Genomic DNA, 19,623 nt, shown 5'->3' on the forward strand with positions numbered 1-19,623 from the left:
GGATGAAGGGTTTTTTTCCAGGTTGAGGAGGATGAGAGAATGAGCTGCCTGTTCCTCTCTCCTCTCCTGGATCCAGTTTCAGACTCCAAACAAGGAGATTTTTGTGTTTAAAAAAAAAAAAAAAAAGGAATTTTATTTATATCCCTGTAGGAAAGCAGGAGGAGGGCTCGGCCGTTGGGCCGCTCCGTGCACAAGGTAAGGCGCCCAAAAATACTTTTTTTTTTTCTATTACAGATTATTAAAAGTTTTCTCTACCGTGCAGTATGGAGGGAGGTGAGCTATGGAAGTAAAGACGAAAAAGTTCACATATGTCCCCGCCGGATTCTGCAAATGGTAAGTGACTTTTAAAAAATGTTCTGGTTCTAGTCTCTGGCACACTAGTAGTAGCAGCATGTCTTGGCAGCCATTAGTTGGAAACTTCCACCAGACCAGGAGATAGAATACAATATATAGGGAAAATTACGATAATGCGATTATCTGGGGTCACCCAGTTCTGTTCTCGGTCACCTACGCCCTATAATTACCGGGCTACGCTCTTGTGCCAGCTCCTGCCTATTCTGCATGCAGAGCAGGTCCGGTGTTGAAACCCCGGAATTGTGGCCATTGTTGGGCTGTTACTATGGAGCTTCTGCGAAAATTGTTCTTTTTTTTCTTGTCTAATGCATTGCTGTAGCCGGGATCTCTTGAGTTGGAGCCTCAATTAAGTCCGAGTAGACGCAAAAGACCTTCTCTAAGGAAGCTTTGTACAGAGCCAAGATGTGGCCGTTAGATGCCACGTTTCAGTGGAGAAGGCCAAGACTTGGTGATCTGTGCACCGTTACAGTTTACACTGTATGTTGTACATATACTTTTATAATATCATCATTTTTTAATATGTGAGGCTATGGAATATATCCTCTTTTCACACTACTGACAACTTTAATGCTCTGTTGATATTGGTCATAATGCAGTTGTCATACTAGTCAATGGTGAGGTCTACTGGTCACCTTCTTCACCTTACTAGCCTGGGCTTTCCAAACACAAAACCCTATGTACAGTAGATCTTTCTCAGATCACTGTTTGCTTTACAGGGGTCACACCCAGAACTGGCTTCCTTCACATCCTCCTAAACCATTTTTTCAATCTCCACCAATTTTTCAATCTTCATGGCGACAATCTTTTTCACACACATACCCTACCGCTCATAGGCTTTGCCTTCCTTACTCCAACCGTATTTCTCATTGGCCTTCCTTCTCTCTCGAAGAGTCCACTCTTGAGGGCTCTGACCACTAGATTTGTCACTTAGACTCTCCCACTGACATGACAGTAGGTTAGCCTTCCCACTTTGGTCCTGGCCCTCAAGGGTTCCCACTTGCCACTTCTTATATGTTTATATTACTAAGCTTAATCTGATTCAGGACTGCACAAAGAGGGCATTCCTCAGGCTACCAGGATATTCCTCAACATACCAGGACATTCGTCAATGTACCAGGACATTCCTCAGCCTACCAGGACATTGTTCAATACCCCATGATATTCATGAGCCTACCAGGACATTTCTCAGCCTACCAGGAAAGTCCTAAATCTACCAGGACATTCCTTAACCCACCATAGCATTCCGCAATATACCAGGACATTCCTCAAACTATCACAACATTCCTCACTCTACCAGGACATTCCTCAATCTACCAGGACATTCTTCAAACTACCAGGACATTCCTCAATATACCAGGACATTGCTTAGCCTACCAGATCATTCCTCAATCTACCAGGACATTCCTCAACCTATCAGAACATTCCTCAATCTACCAGGACATTCCTCAGCCTACCAAGACATTCCTCAACCTACGAGAACATTCCTTTGCCTACCAGGACATTCCTTAACCTATCACAACATTACTCAATCTACCAAGACATTCCTCAGCCTATCAGAACATTTCTCAATCTACCAGGACATTCCATAGCCTACCAGGACATTTCACAATCTTCCAGGACATTCCTCAGCCTACCATAACACCCCTCAATCTACCAGGACAGTCCTAAGCCTACCAGTACATTCCTCAATCTACCAGAACATTACTCAGCCTACCAGAATATTCCTCAATCTACCAGGACATTCCTTAGCCTACCAGGACATTCCATAGCCTACCAGGACATTCCTTGATCCACCAGGACATTCCTTAGCCTACCAGGACATTCCTTGATCCACCAGGACATTCCTTAGCCTACCAGGACATTCCTTGATCCACCAGGACATTACTTAGCCTACCACGACATTCCTTAGCCTACCAGGACATTCCTTAGCCTACCAGGATAATCCTCAACCTATCAGGACATTCCTAAATCAACCAGGACATTCCTAAATCTATCAGGACATTCCTCAAGCCAGCAGGGCAACAAGCCATAAGCACTGTCATGTCATTTCTGCCCATAAAATCAGGGATTACCATAGTCCACAATAGGATTTAATTACAGTCTTCATTGGGTTTGCGAGCACCAGTGTCGCCCACCATTGTTTCCCTCCCCGGCATGACTTTTTCCATACCCCCAGCAGACATCCTATGGCTGACTCCTACAGACTCATGGTACACTAATCCCATAGGCCAGTCCCCTCTACATCTAGACTCTCTCAGCCCCCAGACCACTAGCCCCTAACCACCACTTTGTTAGTTCGATGTCTGCACAGTGACACACCAGGCTCCACAAGGCAAAGTCGCTGTACCACTTCTATCTTAAGAAGTTGCCCCCAGCTTGGCAAAAGAGTGACAAGTCTGCAAAGTTGCCAAGTCTTGAATTGCCAGTCCTAGGAGGTATTTCCAAGCTTTGGTAGCCCATGGGCTTGTTCCGCAATACCAGGTATGGGGCCAAGTCATGGAATAGTGGGTGTCCAGCAATAGGGCCATCACTAAATCCAATATTGCTGGTGTTTTCTAACAATATGCCATCAATATTAGTTGTTGGAATACCCCTTTAAAGGTGTACACAGGATCATATATCCGATCTACAGATAAAACAGTACAGCAGAAAATACAGAAACTTTATTGTCCTCCTATAATACACGTGTCGTTATATTAATTATTGGTTTCAGACCATTTGATAATTGACATGACCTCTGGATATACTACCGCCCCCACCCTACGCTTGGTGCTTCCTGCAGGGGTTAGTAGTACAGGGCTCGCCACAAGCAGGTGTCTCTAGCTACATGTTCTATAAATCTTCTTTATAGGCGATGGCCCTCAAAAACCAAACTTTAATTATAGTTAGAACCAAGGGTTCCTGTGGAAACTGGACTTACGTAACATCCAATGATGTACGTGCCATGACTCACGGGCAAACTGTCACGTTGAACCTGGCGTCTGCTCCGCAGGCAGGATGTTACAGAACAGGAGGAGCCGAACAGATTCATATGTATAGTTCTACAAGGAAAGATTCAGTGTAACTTGTATTTTAGTCATTTAAATCCCTGCATATTCTGTGGTTAGGAGCCAAGTGGGCGGTCCCACGCAGTTATAGCTGTCAATCACTTAGTAGGACCGCCCACTGGACTCCTTAACACAGAATGAGCAGTGATTGAGACAAATAAAATACTAGTTATCCTAAAACTTTACCCATAAAATGATATATCAATCTGCTCAGCTCTTCATAGAAATGTTTAATCAAATTGGCAATTGGGTGTTTCCAGTTATGGGGGCGTGTTCTGACACTGTACAATCAGAATCCAGTGTCAGACTGTGCATTGAGACGCCCCTTTAACAAGTAGATAGATGACAGTTGGTGCTTTTAAAATTCTATGGAGAGGGAGGAGCTAGTGGAACACTCAGACATTTACAGTTATCCATAGAATCTTATAAGCACCAGCTGTCATCATCTATCTCAGCAAAGGGAAAATCTGTATTCACTGAAGACACATTTTACCTGAGTTTTTAAAATGAAAGATCAGTCCAGGCGGGGGAAAAAGTTGAAAAATTGCTATGAAATACTTGAAAGAATCTTCATATTCATTCATATTTTTCAAATAACTTGAAGCCTTTTTCGGAGAGGAAAACTGAGCAGAAACTCTCCAAGTTTTATATTTTTACTGGCAGGTTTTTGGAAGGTTTTCCTGTGGATTTAGTGAAGTCTTTCTACTGTCGTTTATTTTTCATTCTATTGAATTTTGTAGAAACCACTAGCATTTTGTTTTAATTTTGTTTCGCCAAAAAATGTCTTTTAAGCTTTCCCATTGACTTTGTATGCCCATGTGCACACAACGCATTTAAGACAATGTTCACACACCGTTTTTTTGCTGCTTTTTTTTCTGTACAAAAGAAGATGCTTTTTTTTATAGTCCTGAAAAAGCTATGAGATATCAGAAACCTCATGAACACGCTTGTCATTTTTTTCTTGACTGAATTTGAGAACTGCAGCGTTTTTTACATCTGCAACCTGTCAATTGTTTCGGTATTTTTGCAGCTTTTTTTCACTCTATCAGAAAGTGCAAAAAAAAACAACAGACAGGTTTTCCTGTTTTTTTTTTTTTTGCAGTGGTTTTTTCCCTCCATATTGGGAGAAAACAATTATTAAAAATGTAGACAAATATAATCTGCACTGAAAAAAGCAGCACAAACAAAGCAAAACCTAAATTTTTACTGCTAGGCAAAACCGCTGTATGTGAACAAAGCTTAAAAGCTCAAAACTTATCAAAAACTTGGAGTTTCCATCCAGTGAGTATTCACTGGTTGTTTCCGAAAAGAAAAAACAATTGTACGATACAAGTCAACGGAAAAGCTAAAAAAAAAACCTCTTCCAAAAAAAAGGCCACGTGCACACTGAGTTTTTCAGGGCGTTTTTGGAGCTGAAACTGAGCAGAAAATTTCCAAACGCTATGTGCACACTGTCTTTTTTTAGACGGATACCGCCATGGAAAAACTCTCAAAATAAAAGAACATAATGCATTTGTATGTAAAAATGAGTTGCTTTACGCATGTTCTCGCTTTTGAATGTCTTTTAAGCACTTCAGGTTTCTTAAAATACCAAGAGCTTGAAAAAGTGACCTGTCGATTTTTCTGGCATTTCCTACCCAGAAAACGCTTTCTATTTTATAATACGAGTAATTGGGAAACCTCAACAGGCTCTTAGAATAGAAGACACCTGGACATGTTTTGGAGCATTTTGCCATCTATTTTCCTTAAAAACAAACAAACAAACAAACAAACAAACAAACAAACGGTTTCCTTAATTTTTCAATAAAAAAAAACAACTTGAAAACAACAGTAGGTAAAAAGAATTACCCTAACAAAAATTATGGGAAAAACCTATAAAAATGTTGGTAGCCAAAATCAACATGAAAAACTCTTAGAAAACTACCTAAAAGAATACAAAAGACACTAGGGGGGAGAAAAAAAAGGTGCCAGTTTCCTGCTTGAAAAACTCAGTGGGTTTTGCCTGAGTTTTGTGCTCGTATCCTTAGGCTGTATTCACATGGGGTCTTTTTTTGCAGAGTTTTCAGAGCAGAAACTGAGTGGAAACTCCAAGATTTTGAAGAGTTTTGAGTTCTTAAGAAGGATTCTGTAGAGTTTCCGCTCCAAAAACTCAGCAAATAGACTGAGTGTGAACACTCCCTTAAAGGGCAAGGAGTGGTTCAGCATCCTAAAGATTAGGTGTCTGCAGCCATCACAGATCGCGGTCTGTTCCTGATTCTAGCTCAGCATAGTTTCATGTTTTAGCCCCAGTTCTTCTTGTCTCCAGTAAGTTGGGAGTTTCCATATTTCATGAAGTATCTTGCCATGTAATGATATCTAATGTTCGTGTTAATTACCGACATACTCTTCTAAATATCCGGTGCCAACTTTGTGCCTGTAAGAGGTAAAACACTGGGGATCATCAATAAAAATTTTAATTAGTCCCTGAAGGTCTTATGTCCCTGAAGGTGTTATGTCAGAGCGCTGTTATACAGAAGGGCGCGGCACGTTTCCAAAACTTCGGATTTGTTTAGGGCTGAGGAAGAACAGCCCGTTCCGTAAATTCCAAATTGGCAGGTATAAGGAAATGATCAATTCTCAGCAAAACACATGTACAGTTTTCCGAGTCTGAACTCACTCCTAGCGCTAGACACAATGGAGAGGGCGTCTCGCTCCAAGTTTTGGTATAGAGAGCAATGGCGACTGCAGGTTTTCGGCTGTAGAAATATCTAAGACCTAATCTGAATTTCATTGTGGGTCCCTGCTCGGTTAGCACCAATACTGATCTACATGACATGGCAGGTTATTTTATACACTGCTCAAAAAAATAAAGGGAACACTTAAACACCAGACTATAACACCAAGAAAATCAAACTGTCCACTTAGGAAGCAACACTGATTGACAATCAATTTCACATACTGTTGTGCAAATGGAATAGACAACAGATGGAAATTATTAGCAATTATCAAGACACCCTCAATAAAGGAGTGGTTCTGCAGGTGGGGACCACAGACCACATCTCAGTACCAATGCTTTCTGGTGGATGTTTTGGTCACTTTTGAATGTTGGTTGTGCTTTCACACTTATTGTAGAATGAGATGGACTCTACAACCCACACAGGTGGCTCAGGTAGTGCAGCTCATCCAGGATGGCACATCAATGCGAGCTGTGGCAAGAAGGTTTGCTGTGTCTGTCAGTGAAGCGAAGGATGGGGAACCACCACAGTGCAGGAAGACTACCGTACACAAGATGAGGTGCAAACAACAAAGGGTAGATTTATTGGAAGGCAAGGAATGAAGTGGATGAGGAAGAGGCAACAGGGGTATGCAATGGAAATTGATAATTTACAAGAGTTATATTTTTTAGCTTCTCAGTAAAGTAGCAAGGTGCTCCAACTGTTACAGACTCAATATTTGCCCCACAAGTAAATGCAAACAATAAACAAAGAATAATTCTACTCTACGTATAACCTCCCTGGCCTTTACTAAGCAGGCCTCACAGCGGCCGTGTTCTTACTATTGAAGCCTACACTTCGCCCTGACATGTGCACAAAACAGGAACAAACTCATGGTGATGTTGGGGACTCAGATCCAGTCCCAGGGGGCCCCCAGCAGTCCAGTACGATGGTGCGCACGGCTTTCTGCCAGCTCTGTGAGACGTGGTCTTCTCCTTGCTTCGGGGTCCTGGAGGTGCTCCTGGAAACTATTAATCCCTTTCTCAGTATCTTCGTGGCTTCTCAAACTCACACAGGACAGCCACTCTTGCTGCACCCGGAAAAGTCTGTCAAATTTCACAAGTCTACTCCGTTACAGGCTGTGGGTCCTCTCTTGCAGCAAACAGCACAAAATTCTCCCTGCAGCAGCTTCAGTTCTCACACGCTGTCCAGTCTCTACCACCACCCTCTGCACAGTCCAGTTCATTCACACAGGCTATTGCAGGGGAGACGCAGAACATTCTATCAGGCCATACAAGGGGGTGGAGGCTCAAAGTGACAGCATGATCCTTACTGTCCATAACAGCACCACCCTCTTACATCAGCGTAGTGTCCAGAGGCTGGAGGCGCTACCAGGAGACTGGCCAGTACACCAGGAGATGTGGAGGGGGCCGTAGGAGGGCAGCAACCCAGCAGCAGGACGGCTACCTCAGCCTTTGTGCAAGGAGGAGCACTGCCAGAGCCTTTCAAAATGACCTCCAGCAGGCCACAAATGTGCATGTGTCTGCACAAACGGTTAGAAACAGACTCCATGAGGATGGTCTGAGCGCCCGACGTCCACAGATGGGGGTTGTGCTCAGAGTCCAATATCGTGCAGAACACTTGCCATTTGCCACAGAACATCAGGATTGGCAAATTCGCCACTGGCGCCCTGTCTTCTTCACAGATGAAAGCGGGTTCACACTGAGCACATGGACTCCTTTAACATGGAATAAAATAACATATATATAACATATATGTTAGTGGTTATCTTTATTTAATAAAGTTGCATTTGGTTTTAGTCTGCAATCATCATTCCTTGTTTCATTTTCAGGTACCCAATATGCATTTTGTAGCCTGTTCCAATATTCATATTTTTCTCTGGTGGGAGTGTCTCTCTCAGTAATATAGGTTGGATGTGAGCTCCTGTCTCTCTCAGTAATATAGGTTGGATGTGAACTCTGTGTCTCTCAGTAATATAGGTTGGATGTGAGGTCTGCGTGTCTCTCCCAGTGATATAGGCTGGATGTTAGCTCTGCGCGTCTCTCCCAGTAATATAGGCTGGATGTGAGATCTGTGTCTCTCCCAGTAATATAGGCTGGATGTGAGGTCTGTGTGTCTCTCCCTGTGATATAGGCTGGATGTGAGGTCTGTGTTTCACACTCAGTAATATAGGCTGTATGTAAGTTCTGCGCGTCTCTCCCAGTAATATAGGCTGCATTTGAGTTCTGCATGTCTCTCCCAGTAAAATAAGATGGATGTGAAGTATGTGTGTCTCTATCAGTAATATATAGATAAAAAGAACCCGGCACTCAACTTTAAGTCAAACTTGTGATTTTTATTTTGTAGTACGTAAAACGTTTCGGCCTGGTCTGGCCTTCGTCAGTTACGTACTGAGAGGTGTCTGGATAAATGGAGGAGTGCTTCTATGAGCGTACGCTCATAGAAGCACTCCTCCATTTATCCATACGCTCATAGAAGCACTCCTCCATTTATCCATACGCTCATAGAAGCACTCCTCCATTTATCCAGACACCTCTCAGTACGTAACTGACGAAGGCCAGACCAGGCCGAAACGTTTTACGTACTACAAAATAAAAATCACAAGTTTGACTTAAAGTTGAGTGCCGGGTTCTTTTTATCTATATGCACACGGTTTGGGAACCTACCCGAGCACCTGAGTAGCAGTGCCCACGTCTTTTCACTCTCTATCAGTAATATAGGCTGGATGTGAGGTCTGTGTGTCTCTCCCAGTGATATAGGCTGGATGTGAGCTCTGCGCGTCTCTCCCAGTAATATAGGCTGGATGTGAGCTCTGTGTGTCTCCCAGTAATATAGGCTGGATGTGAGCTCTGTGTGTCTCCCAGTAATATAGACTGGATGTGAGCTCTGTGTGTCTCCCAGTAATATAGGTTGGATGTGAGCTCAGTGTCTCTCCCAGTAATATAGGCTGGATGTGAGCTCTGTGTGTCTCCATCAATAATATAGGATGGATATTAGGTTTGTGAGTTTCTCCCAGTAATATAGGCTGGATGTGAGATCTGTGTCTCTGCTAGTAATATATCAGTAAAGTGGTACCACGTCACTCCTATATAAGGTGCACAAGTAGGATCCTATCCCTTATAAAGTGGTAAAAAAAAACCTTGTCTCTCGTAGTAAAGCAGTGCCTGCTGCTCACCCACAGCGTTAGTATATGCGTTCTGCCTTTTGCAATTTGTTAAACTGACGAAGAGCACTTGACTGAAATGTCTTTACTTTTTGGATAGCCTGCACTTTCAAGAAATATATTCAAAATATTCTATGATTAATTATGAGTGGTACGTTTTTCACTACTTTACCAGTGATATAAGCTGGATGTGAGGTGTGTGTCTCTCCCAGTAATATAGGCTGGATGTGGGGTCTGTGTCTCTCCCAGTAATATAGGCTGGATGTGATGTCTGTGTGACTCTTCCAGTAATATAGGCTGGATGTGAGGTCTATGTGTCTCTCCCAGTAATATAGGCCGGATGTGGGGTCTGTGTCTCTCCCAGTAATGTAGGCTGGATGTGAGGTCTGTGTGTCTCTCCCAGTAATGTAGGCTGGATGTAAGATCTGTGTGTCTCTCCCAGAAATATAGGCTAGATGTGAGGTATGTGTCTCTCCCAGTAATATAGGCTGGATGTGAGATCTGTGTGTCTCTCCCAGTAATATAGGCTGGATGTGATGTCTGTGTGTCTCTTCCAGTAATATAGGCTGGATGTGAGGTCTATGTGTCTCTCCCAGTAATATAGGCTGGATGTGAGGTCTATGCCTATCTCTCCCAGTAATATAGGCTGGATGTGGGGTCTGTGTCTCTCCCAGTAATGTAGGCTGGATGTGAGGTCTGTGTGTCTCTCCCAGTAATGTAGGCTGGATGTAAGATCTGTGTGTCTCTCCCAGAAATATAGGCTAGATGTCAGGTATGTGTCTCTCCCAGTAATATAGGCTGGATGTGAGATCTGTGTGTCTCTCCCAGTAATATAGGCTGGATGTGAGGTCTGTGTGTCTCTCCCAGTAATATAGGCTGGATGTGAGGTCTGTGTGTCTCACCCAGTAATATAATAATAATAATAATTTTTATTTTTATGTAGCGCTAACATATTCCACAGCGCTTTACAGTTTTGCACACATTATCATCACTGTCCCCGATGGGGCTCACAATCTTCATTCCCTATCAGTATGTCTTTGGAATGTGGGAGGAAACCAGAGTACCCGGAGGAAACCCACACAAACACGGAGAGAACATACAAACTCTTTGCAGATGTTGTCCCTGGGTGGGATTAGAACCCAGGACCCCAGCGCTGCAAGGCTGCAGTGCTATCCACTGAGCCACCGTGGCTAGATGTGAGGTCTATGTCTCTCCCAGTAATATAGGCTGGATGTGAGCTGTGTCTCTGCCAGTAATATAGGCTGGATGTGAGGTCTATGTCTCTCCCAGTAATATAGGCTGGATGTGAGCTCTGTGTGTCTCCCAGAAATATAGGCTGAATGTGAGCTCTGTGTGTCTCTCCCAGTAATATAGGCTGAATGTGAGATCTGTGTGTGTCTCCCAGTAGTATAGGCTGGATGTGAGGTCTATGTCTCTCCCAGTAATATAGACTGGATGTGAGGTCTGTGTGCTTCTCCCAGTAATATAGGCTAGATGTGAGGTCTGTGTCTCTCCCAGTAATATAGACTGGATGTGAGGTCTGTGTCTCTCTCAGTAATATAGGCTGGATGTGAGATCTGTGTGTCTCTCCCAGTAATATAGGCTGGATGTGAGCTCTGTGTGTCTCTCCCAGTAATATAGGCTGAATGTGAGATCTGTGTGTGTCTCCCAGTAGTATAGGCTGGATGTGAGGTCTATGTCTCTCCCAGTAATATAGACTGGATGTGAGGTCTGTGTGCTTCTCCCAGTAATATAGGCTAGATGTGAGGTCTGTGTCTCTCCCAGTAATATAGGCTGGATGTGAAGTCTGTGTGTCTCCCAGAAATATAGGCTGGATGTGAGCTCTGTGTGTCTCTCCCAGTAATATAGGCTGGATGTGAGATCTGTGTGTGTTTCCCAGTAGTATAGGCTGGATGTGAGATCTGTGTGTGTCTCCCAGTAGTATAGGCTGGATGTGAGGTCTGTGTGTCTCTCCCAGTAATATAGGCTGGATGTGAGATCTGTGTGTGTCTCCCAGTAGTATAGGCTGGATGGGAGGTCTATGTCTCTCCCAGTAATATAGTCTGAATGTGAGGTCTGTGTGTCTCTCCCAGTAATATAGGCTAGATGTGAGGTCTGTGTCTCTCCCAGTAATATAGTCTGAATGTGAGGTCTGTGTGTCTCTCCCAGTAATATAGGCTAGATGTGAGGTCTGTGTCTCTCCCAGTAATATAGGCTGGATGTGAGGTCTATGTCTCTCTCAGTAATATAGGCTGGATGTGAGATCTGTCTTTATCCAGTGTGCTGCTGTCTTCATTGGCAGCTCTTTGGTCTTGCCCATGTTGTAGAGGTTAGAGTCTGACTGATTGCGTCTGTGGACAGGAGTCTTTTATAAAGGTGACTATGTAAGACAGCTGTCTTTAATGCAGGTAACAAATTGATTAGGAGCGGCTAACTGGCCTGTAGGAGCCAGAACTCTTAATGGATGGTAGGGGATCAAATACATATTTCTCACTGGAAAATGCAAATAAATTTATATAATTAATACAATGTGATTTTCTGGATTTCATTTTTGATATTCTATCTCTCAATGTTAAAATTAACCTACCCTTAAAAATATAGACTGTTCATGTCTTTGTCAGTGGGCAAACTTATAAAATCAGCAAGGGATCCAATACTTATTTCCCCCACGGTACCAGCACAGCTTCTATCCTGCACCTACTTACTCTTCTTGCGCTTTCCTCCTTACCTATACCTTCTTTTCTCTGCCCTCCCTGATACTGCACATGCTGACGCCAGCCCTCTCTCTCCCACTAACTTGTATGGCGAGTAGCTACCAGTACATTCACAGCCATCGCTCGACATACAGATCTGCGCCAATAATGATGTGCCACGGCACCTGTAAGTGAATCTGGCACCCCCCAAAATGCAAATTTAACTTCTTATGCAGTTATGTAGAGGACTTAACCCCTATAAAAAAAATTTCACACCTGTGGTATATATTTCGGTGCATTAGTGGCTTAAAAAAGGCATTTTATTTTATATGCAAATGAGGGTGCTTCGTGGCACTCCATCAAATTGCATTGTGAGTGCGTCCCATTTTCGTTATTGACCGCGCTCTGGGTTAATCATGATAAGGGGAATCGCTCGGTAAGCAGAATGAGGGGGCATAACGGTGCACTGTGCCCTTCACCATGCCAAGGGTCTGCCGCAGCACCCCCAAATTATATATGAAATAAAACACTTTTTCTCAGCAACTAAAACACTAAAATCTATACGGCGGACATGATTCTACTAGGGGCTAAGTCCCCAATATAATTGATTTTGGGGTTTGCATCATCTGATTACTTGATTTGACTGCTTAACGATGCACTTAATGCACACAGATCAATGAATGTAACATTCCCCTATAACAACCCAAAAATATCATATATTCTCCCAGACAGCAATAAAGGGAGCACCTGCTGTCAAAATCCCTGTATCCCCAGCTGTAAATATAACATGTTATGTGCCTGATGAATGACATCTCCCCATACAGTGTAGTCATGAAAGCAGTGTCTGCAGGAGGAAGAGCCTGCTGCCACCATCACTGGGAGCTCACCATTCACTTTCATCCTGCAGTCACAGAAGCACATGGAGAGGAGAGGTGTGCACAGTGCCACAGCACATGGGACTGAGGACAGGAGGTGCCTGACCACAAGCTGGGGTGAGTTACTATACAGAGAACATGGGGTGCAAGGGTGGTCTGTGACTGTTCTGGAGGTGGTGGGCTGGGGGAGGTGATGGAAGGAAGCGCAGGAGAGGGGAAGGCAGAAGAGTGCAGGGTGCAATGTCATGATGGACAATAGTGTATGCAGGGATTGCAAGAGGGAATGCAGGGGAGGAATAAATACATGCCTATGGGACCAAAGGGGTGCAAGGTACAAGGCAGGATACATGATGGGGAGCAGGAAATGTGAACACGATGTGGGGTCCTGGAGAGGGGATCACATATGGGTGCAGTAAAGGTGAACACGTGGGTGCAAGAAAGGTGATCACATATGAATGAAGGAAAGGGGGGACACATGGGTGCAGGAAAGGGGGACACATATGGGTGCAGGAAAGGGGGACACATATGGGTGCATGAAAGGGGGACACATATGGGTGCATGAAAGGGGGACACATGGGTGCAGGAAAGGGGGACACATGGGTGCAGGAAAAGGGGGACACATGGGTGCAGGAAAGGGGGACACATGGGTGCAGGAAAGGGGGATACATATGGGTGCAGGAAAGGGGGGCACATATGAGTGCAGGAAAGGGGGACACATATGGGTGCAGGAAAGGGGGATACATATGGGTGCAGGAAAAGGGGACACGTGGGTGCAGGAAAGGGGGATACATATGGGTGCAGGAAAGGGGGGCACATATGGGTGCAGGAAAGGGGGACACATGGGTGCAGGAAAGGGGGATACATATGGGTGCAGGAAAGGGGGGCACATATGGGTGCAGGAAAGGGGGACACATATGGGTGCAGGAAAGGGGGAGACATATGGGTGCAGGAAAGGGGGACACATGGGTGCAGTGTAAAGTACAGGAAAGGTGAACAAAATTTAGGGTGCAATGTAGGGTGCAGGAAATGTCAAAATGTATGGGTGCAATGTAGGGTACAGGAAAGGTGAACATGTATTAGTGTAATGTAGGGTGCAAGACAGGGGAACACATATGGGTGCAGTGTAGAGTGCAGGAGAACTGAACACAAGTGGGTGCAGGAAAGGTGATCACAATGTAGGGTGCATGAGAGGAGATCAATTATGGGTGCAGGAAAGGGAGACACATGGGTGCAGTAAAGGTGAACACACGTGGGTGCAGGAAAGGTGAACACATGTGGGTGCAATGTAGGGTGCAGGAAATGTGAACATGTATGGGTGCAATGTAGGGTGCAGGAAAGGTAAACTCTCATGGGTGCAGTGTATGGTGCAGGACAGATGGGGACAACTACATGGGTGCAGAGGAAAAACTATACATTTTGTAAGAGGAATGCAGCATAGAATAGTGTATAAAATGCAGAAATTCCCATAAGAAAGAATAGATCAAGACAAGAACAGATTCCCAAGAGTAGAGGGGGCGCAGTGTAGAGTGCTGCAGTGAGTGCATGAAGTGCACAGAGATTGCTGGAGCTGCAGTGGGGCAGAGGTGACATGATTGCATAGGTCCAGTAGTAATGAGAGGATCCAGAATGTGTGGAGAAGAAAACCAAATAACACCCAGACTCGTCCTCTGCTGGGAGAGAGAAGATGCTCAGTGCTGCAATTGAGGAATAATCCACATAGGGGTAAATGCAAGGTGAGAGCATGAGTGCATGGGATGGAGTATTATCAGTGGGGGCTTTGCTGCATGCTTGGGGATATACTGCTGCTTTCTATCCATTCACAGACCTTGCGCTGTGCTCCCTGCAGTTCTGCATTGTGTGAGGACACGGCCGCAGACAGATGCATATAGAGAATCCCACCCGCCTGACATCCTTGTGGAGATGCAATACATACCACCCTCCCCTGCACCTAATATTAGTTTTCAAATTCCACTTTAATTATCTAAACCATAACAATTATAGTACTACAAGTCCCAGAATTTACTCACATAAGACTTGAGGTGATTGGATTCCAGATTGATATGGGAATCTTGGAAATTTAGAAAGTTTCAGAAAGCGGAAGTTCAGGGTTTATAGTTTCATTTCATAACGACACTTGTCACTTGCACGTAGTTTTTGAAGGATCTCGGCAGGAGGTTGTTCCAAACATCTTGGAGAAATAACCCCAGATCTGTGGATGTCGCTTGTGAAATTCTGTCTGTCTCTTTTCATGTAATCCAAAACACACAAGATGATGATGAGATCAGGGCTCTGTTGGGGCTGGATCATCACTTCCAGGACTCCTCGCTCTTCTTTACCCTGAAGATCATTCTTAATGACATTGGCAGGATGTTTGGGGTTGTTGTTCTGCTAGAGAATAAATTTGGAGCCAATCAGATGCCTCCATGATGATATTACATGATGGATAAAGATCTGCCTGAATCTCTCAGCATTGAGGACACCAACTCCATATGGTGAAAGGCATCCCCAATTTTGCTGGACCCTTCATCATGCTTCACTGTTCCTTTACACTCATTATTTCACATTTTGACTCATCAGTCCAGCGCTCCAGCTGCCATTTTCCCCACACCTCAGTTCCCATGTTTTTGTGCATAGTGGAGTCACTTGGTGTTGTTCCCGTGTGGTGGGTACGGGCTTTTGGGCTGCATTTCTTCCATTAAGACCACTTTTGCCAAGATTTCTCCAAACAGTAAATGGATGTAGCTCAGTCTCCCTTATTTCGTGCCAATTCTGAACTGATGGCACTGCTGGACATCTTCCAATTTTGAAAGGAAGCAACATATGTCTTTCATCTGCTGCACTAAGTTTCTTTGGCCGACCACTACATCTACGATCTTCAGCGTTGCCCATTTATTGGTGTCCTCAATGCTGAGAAAGAAATATAATTAATTAACTACCTTCAGAGAGGAAGAACAAGTAGTCCTGGGAGTGATGATCTGGCCCCAGAGAGCCCTGATCTCATCTTAGAGTCTGGGATTACATGAAGAGACAGAAGTAATCTGCACAACAGAAGATCTGGGGTCGGTTCTCCAAGATGTTTGGAACAACCTCCTGCCGAGTTCCTTCAAAAACTGTATGTAAGTGACAAGTACCTAGAACAACAGATTCTGTTTTAAAGGCGAAGGGAGGTCACCAAATATTGATTTTATTTAGATTTTCCGTTTTATTTATTCAGTTAACATTTCGTTTTTAAAGAATTCTTACTTTGCATCGTTTTTTTTCCAAACCCACTGATGTCTTGGGACTGGTCTACAGCCTTATGTTTATGGCGGTCTCCCAACAGCAGTTTTTGGGGGGGTGGACAAAGGATTGGGCAGTTGGATTTGAACATGCCCAATCCTTTTATTCTCAGGAGAGATAAACCTGCTCTTTAAGGTTCTGACCAAGACTTATTCACGTCTCACCTTTCTGAACACAGCCAAGCTATATGTGTATGCAGGAGATAGGTGAACCGGTTTTGGCCAAACTGTCACATGTGTATGACCAGCTTAGGAATAGATCTTCCTCTGGTGGACCTGAACGTCCATTTATTGGAATGGCTGACTTGTGATACTAATGGGGATTATGTGAACTTCTAATCTTTATTTTTACAGCCCTGGAGATGCCCTTTAAATGGTATCTGAAATATAGGGGTGACCGTATCCCCCATCTGTTGCATCCTGCAGCATCTACATGCAGTTCACCATAAGAAGATCGGTATGGTTTTAGGCTTTGTAGCTTCTCATTCCTGACTTTAGAAGTTCAAGCCGTAGACATGTAACCTGTCATTAGGTTCCCCCCTCCTCGTCATACCAGGCTTTTGAAGTCTCTTTGTTCCTTAAGACATTCCCTTGCAGGTAGCCTTTTCATTTCCTCCTTTTCTTCATTACCCTTATAATTAGTAAGTCTATCAGACGATCCCACAAAACTCTTTTTCTTTCTAACATTAATGGGAGTGTAGAGGATCTGACCTCCCCGACACGCGTGACCTCCTCAAAAATAAATCTGGATCCAAATGCAACAAATTTTCACTCCCACGGGACAAAATAAGACCAATAAAACCACAATAAAAGTTCACCATTCAACGATACAAAACATTTGTGGTGCAGATATCTCGCATGTTCCTTTTATACCATTTTTATGTACATTTTTTTTTCTTTCTTGTATTAAAGTTAATTATTTTAGTAATTGCAGCTGTTTTTCAAGATGCAAATTATAAAATTCTGGCTACCTCCGGTCACCACTAGAGGGAGCTTACTGTATACCAGTGAATACAGGGTATTGCTATACACACTGAACTACTTATATATATCAATGATTGCCAGGTAGAAGTTGCTGGGACTTGTAGTTCCACAGTCACCTGTTTTAGATCTTCTTTTGACCTAGTAAGATTGACGGCATGGCCGCCGGGGGACAGGTCCCTTTCTGACTGCTAAGTTTAAGGTATAAAACGTCTTACACAGATCAAGTCATCTGAAAATTGAGGTTTGCAGGAAAAAAACAAATCAGCCCTGCACCTCTGAATAAGAGGATTCAACAAATGTAGCCATCATTTTGGTCATAGGGGGCGCCAAAAGTATTGCATAAAAGTTTATGAGAACTTTTGCAGAAAGTGAGTATATAATTAAAGTCATTACTGCCCGTAGGTCCGTCGGAGTTGGCACGTAGACTGGCATGTGTTGACTTGGTGCTGCAGTTATGTGTGGGCGTCTCTACTTATTTTCTCTCTGCTTTATTCCTTTGGCACAGATGCCTGGACGGCTGAAGACGGCCCTGAAGATCCTAGGCACAAGCCTTTTTGCGGTGCTGGTGCTGGGGGGCATCCTCGCTGCTTATGTGACCGGGTACCAGTTCATACACACTGACCGCCATCACCTCTCCTTCGGGCTGTATGGAGCTATTTTGGGGCTTCACCTCCTCACTCAGAGTCTTTTCGCTTATCTGGAGCACAAACAAATGCGGAAAGGTGGCGAGGGTCTTGTCAGGACCTCCAGGGTGGCACTGTGCATTGCGGCCTATCAAGAAGACCCCGAGTACCTGAGGAAATGTCTGCAGTCGGCACGACGCATCTCCTACCCGCACCTCCGAGTCGTCATGGTCATTGACGGGAATTCGGAGGACGATAGGTACATGATGGACATTTTCCGAGAGGTCATGGGATCAGAGGGCACGTGCTGCTATGTGTGGGACAACAATTACCACGATGCCCAGGAAGGCGGGCAGGAGGGCGAACGGGGGGTGCAGGAGCTGGTGCAGAACTTCCCGTACACTTGTATCATGCAGAAATGGGGAGGAAAGCGAGAAGTGATGTACACCGCCTTCCGGGCTCTGGCCGATAGTGTGGATTATGTGCAGGTAAGAAACGGCAGATTATTGGGGCATGTTCACACAGCGCAATTTCCATGTATAATTTTAAGGACTGACCCTATTGTACTACTCACCCTATGCCCAATATATCACTAATGTGCCCTTACACCTCAGAGAACCAAGAGTCTGGGGACAGTATTCCTCTCCATACACATGCACGCTCAGTTTAGCTGAGTATGCATGTGCTTTTGATGAATAAGTGAGCAACTAATAGACACCTCTGATGCCATTTGTCAGGCATGCCAACATTGTCTTTCTTTAGGCCCAATAAAAGTCTTATCAAAATTGGTGGGATTGGCCAATATTAATCTAAGGCTATGTTCCCACAGAAGTTTTTGAGGCTGTAAAAAGCAAAAAAATTTAAGCAAAAACTGCTTTATTAAGCACTCAGTTTTTGAGGAGCTTTCTTTTCCTGAAACAGTTTTGGAAGAGTGATTGGACAGTGGATAGTTTGGAGGTTTCCGCTTTCTCATCAATTTCCACCAGGCGTTATTTAAAACCTCTTCAGGGAAAAAAGAAAACTCCTCATATAAACAGTAAGGAGTCGTTCTGATGGGTTTTCGGAGCAGAAACTCAATTTTTGAGAAGTTTTGAAATTTGCAGGATTTGGAGAGTTTTTGTTCCAAAAACTCCTTGGAACACTAAGTGTACACATGGCCTAAAGTGGATTTGCCATAGAAATGATTAGAAAGAGTTTTCCAAGTGTTTTGGAAGTAGTTTCTTCTCCAAGAAACCTCTGTGCATGTATAGTAGTGTCCTCCCTCACGTCTTGTGATCCTGAGACCTTGTGCATTGTCAATCCCGTCAGCCATAATATAGATATAATGACCGTGAACGCTCGTGTTCTGTCCTTCACCGAAAGGTAGCAGATTAGAGGAACATAGGAGACTGAAGGAACATTAAAAATTGTAATGAAAACGCTACTAAAATCTCATCAACGCCATGTAGCATTTTTAGTGTAGTTTTCTGCCGGTATGTGTGAACGTACCCCTAGCTAACAGTGTACAGTCAGTGTCACAGTTTCCGTGAGTTGTATGCAGATTATGTGGCTCTGATTTCACACTTTGGGGTGAATTCACATCTTGCAGTCTTGGTTGCAAAAATGTCTGCACCTAAAAAATCAGTTCTACTGAATGGGCGAGTTAAAAAAATTTCTGCAGTAAATTCCACAGCAAATCGGGGGAAGTCGCAATCGCCAATTCATGCTTCCTTTTACCTCTGGTTGTAGGTTTGTGATTCAGACACTGTACTTGATCCGGCGTGTACCGCAGAGATGCTGCGTATATTGGAGGAGGACACTAAAGTTGGTGGGGTCGGAGGAGATGTGCAGGTGAGAAGTTTTCTGTTTTTTTATATTTGGTATAGGCAGGGTCATCGTCAGACCATTTTTAC

The 19,623-nt window shown here is 44.0% G+C and overlaps 1 protein-coding gene across 2 annotated transcripts in view; it reads left to right on the plus strand.

Moving 5' to 3' along the window:
- Nucleotides 1-19,623, plus strand: part of HAS3 (hyaluronan synthase 3) — a 22,449-nt gene continuing 2,826 nt past the window's right edge. Inside the window, exons 1-3 of one of the 2 annotated variants that reach the window (XM_069739063.1) lie at nucleotides 1-333; nucleotides 17,614-18,219; nucleotides 19,460-19,561. In XM_069739063.1, coding sequence (XP_069595164.1) covers nucleotides 331-333; nucleotides 17,614-18,219; nucleotides 19,460-19,561 — 711 coding nt within the window. In that variant the 5' untranslated portion in view covers nucleotides 1-330. Of the gene's footprint in view, nucleotides 334-12,876; nucleotides 12,964-17,613; nucleotides 18,220-19,459; nucleotides 19,562-19,623 lie in introns of those variants that run through there. The other variant, XM_069739062.1, reaches the window with a different exon arrangement.

The sequence above is a fragment of the Ranitomeya imitator genome, chromosome 9 (assembly GCF_032444005.1).
Source record: "Ranitomeya imitator isolate aRanImi1 chromosome 9, aRanImi1.pri, whole genome shotgun sequence".
Taxonomy (NCBI): domain Eukaryota; kingdom Metazoa; phylum Chordata; class Amphibia; order Anura; family Dendrobatidae; genus Ranitomeya; species Ranitomeya imitator.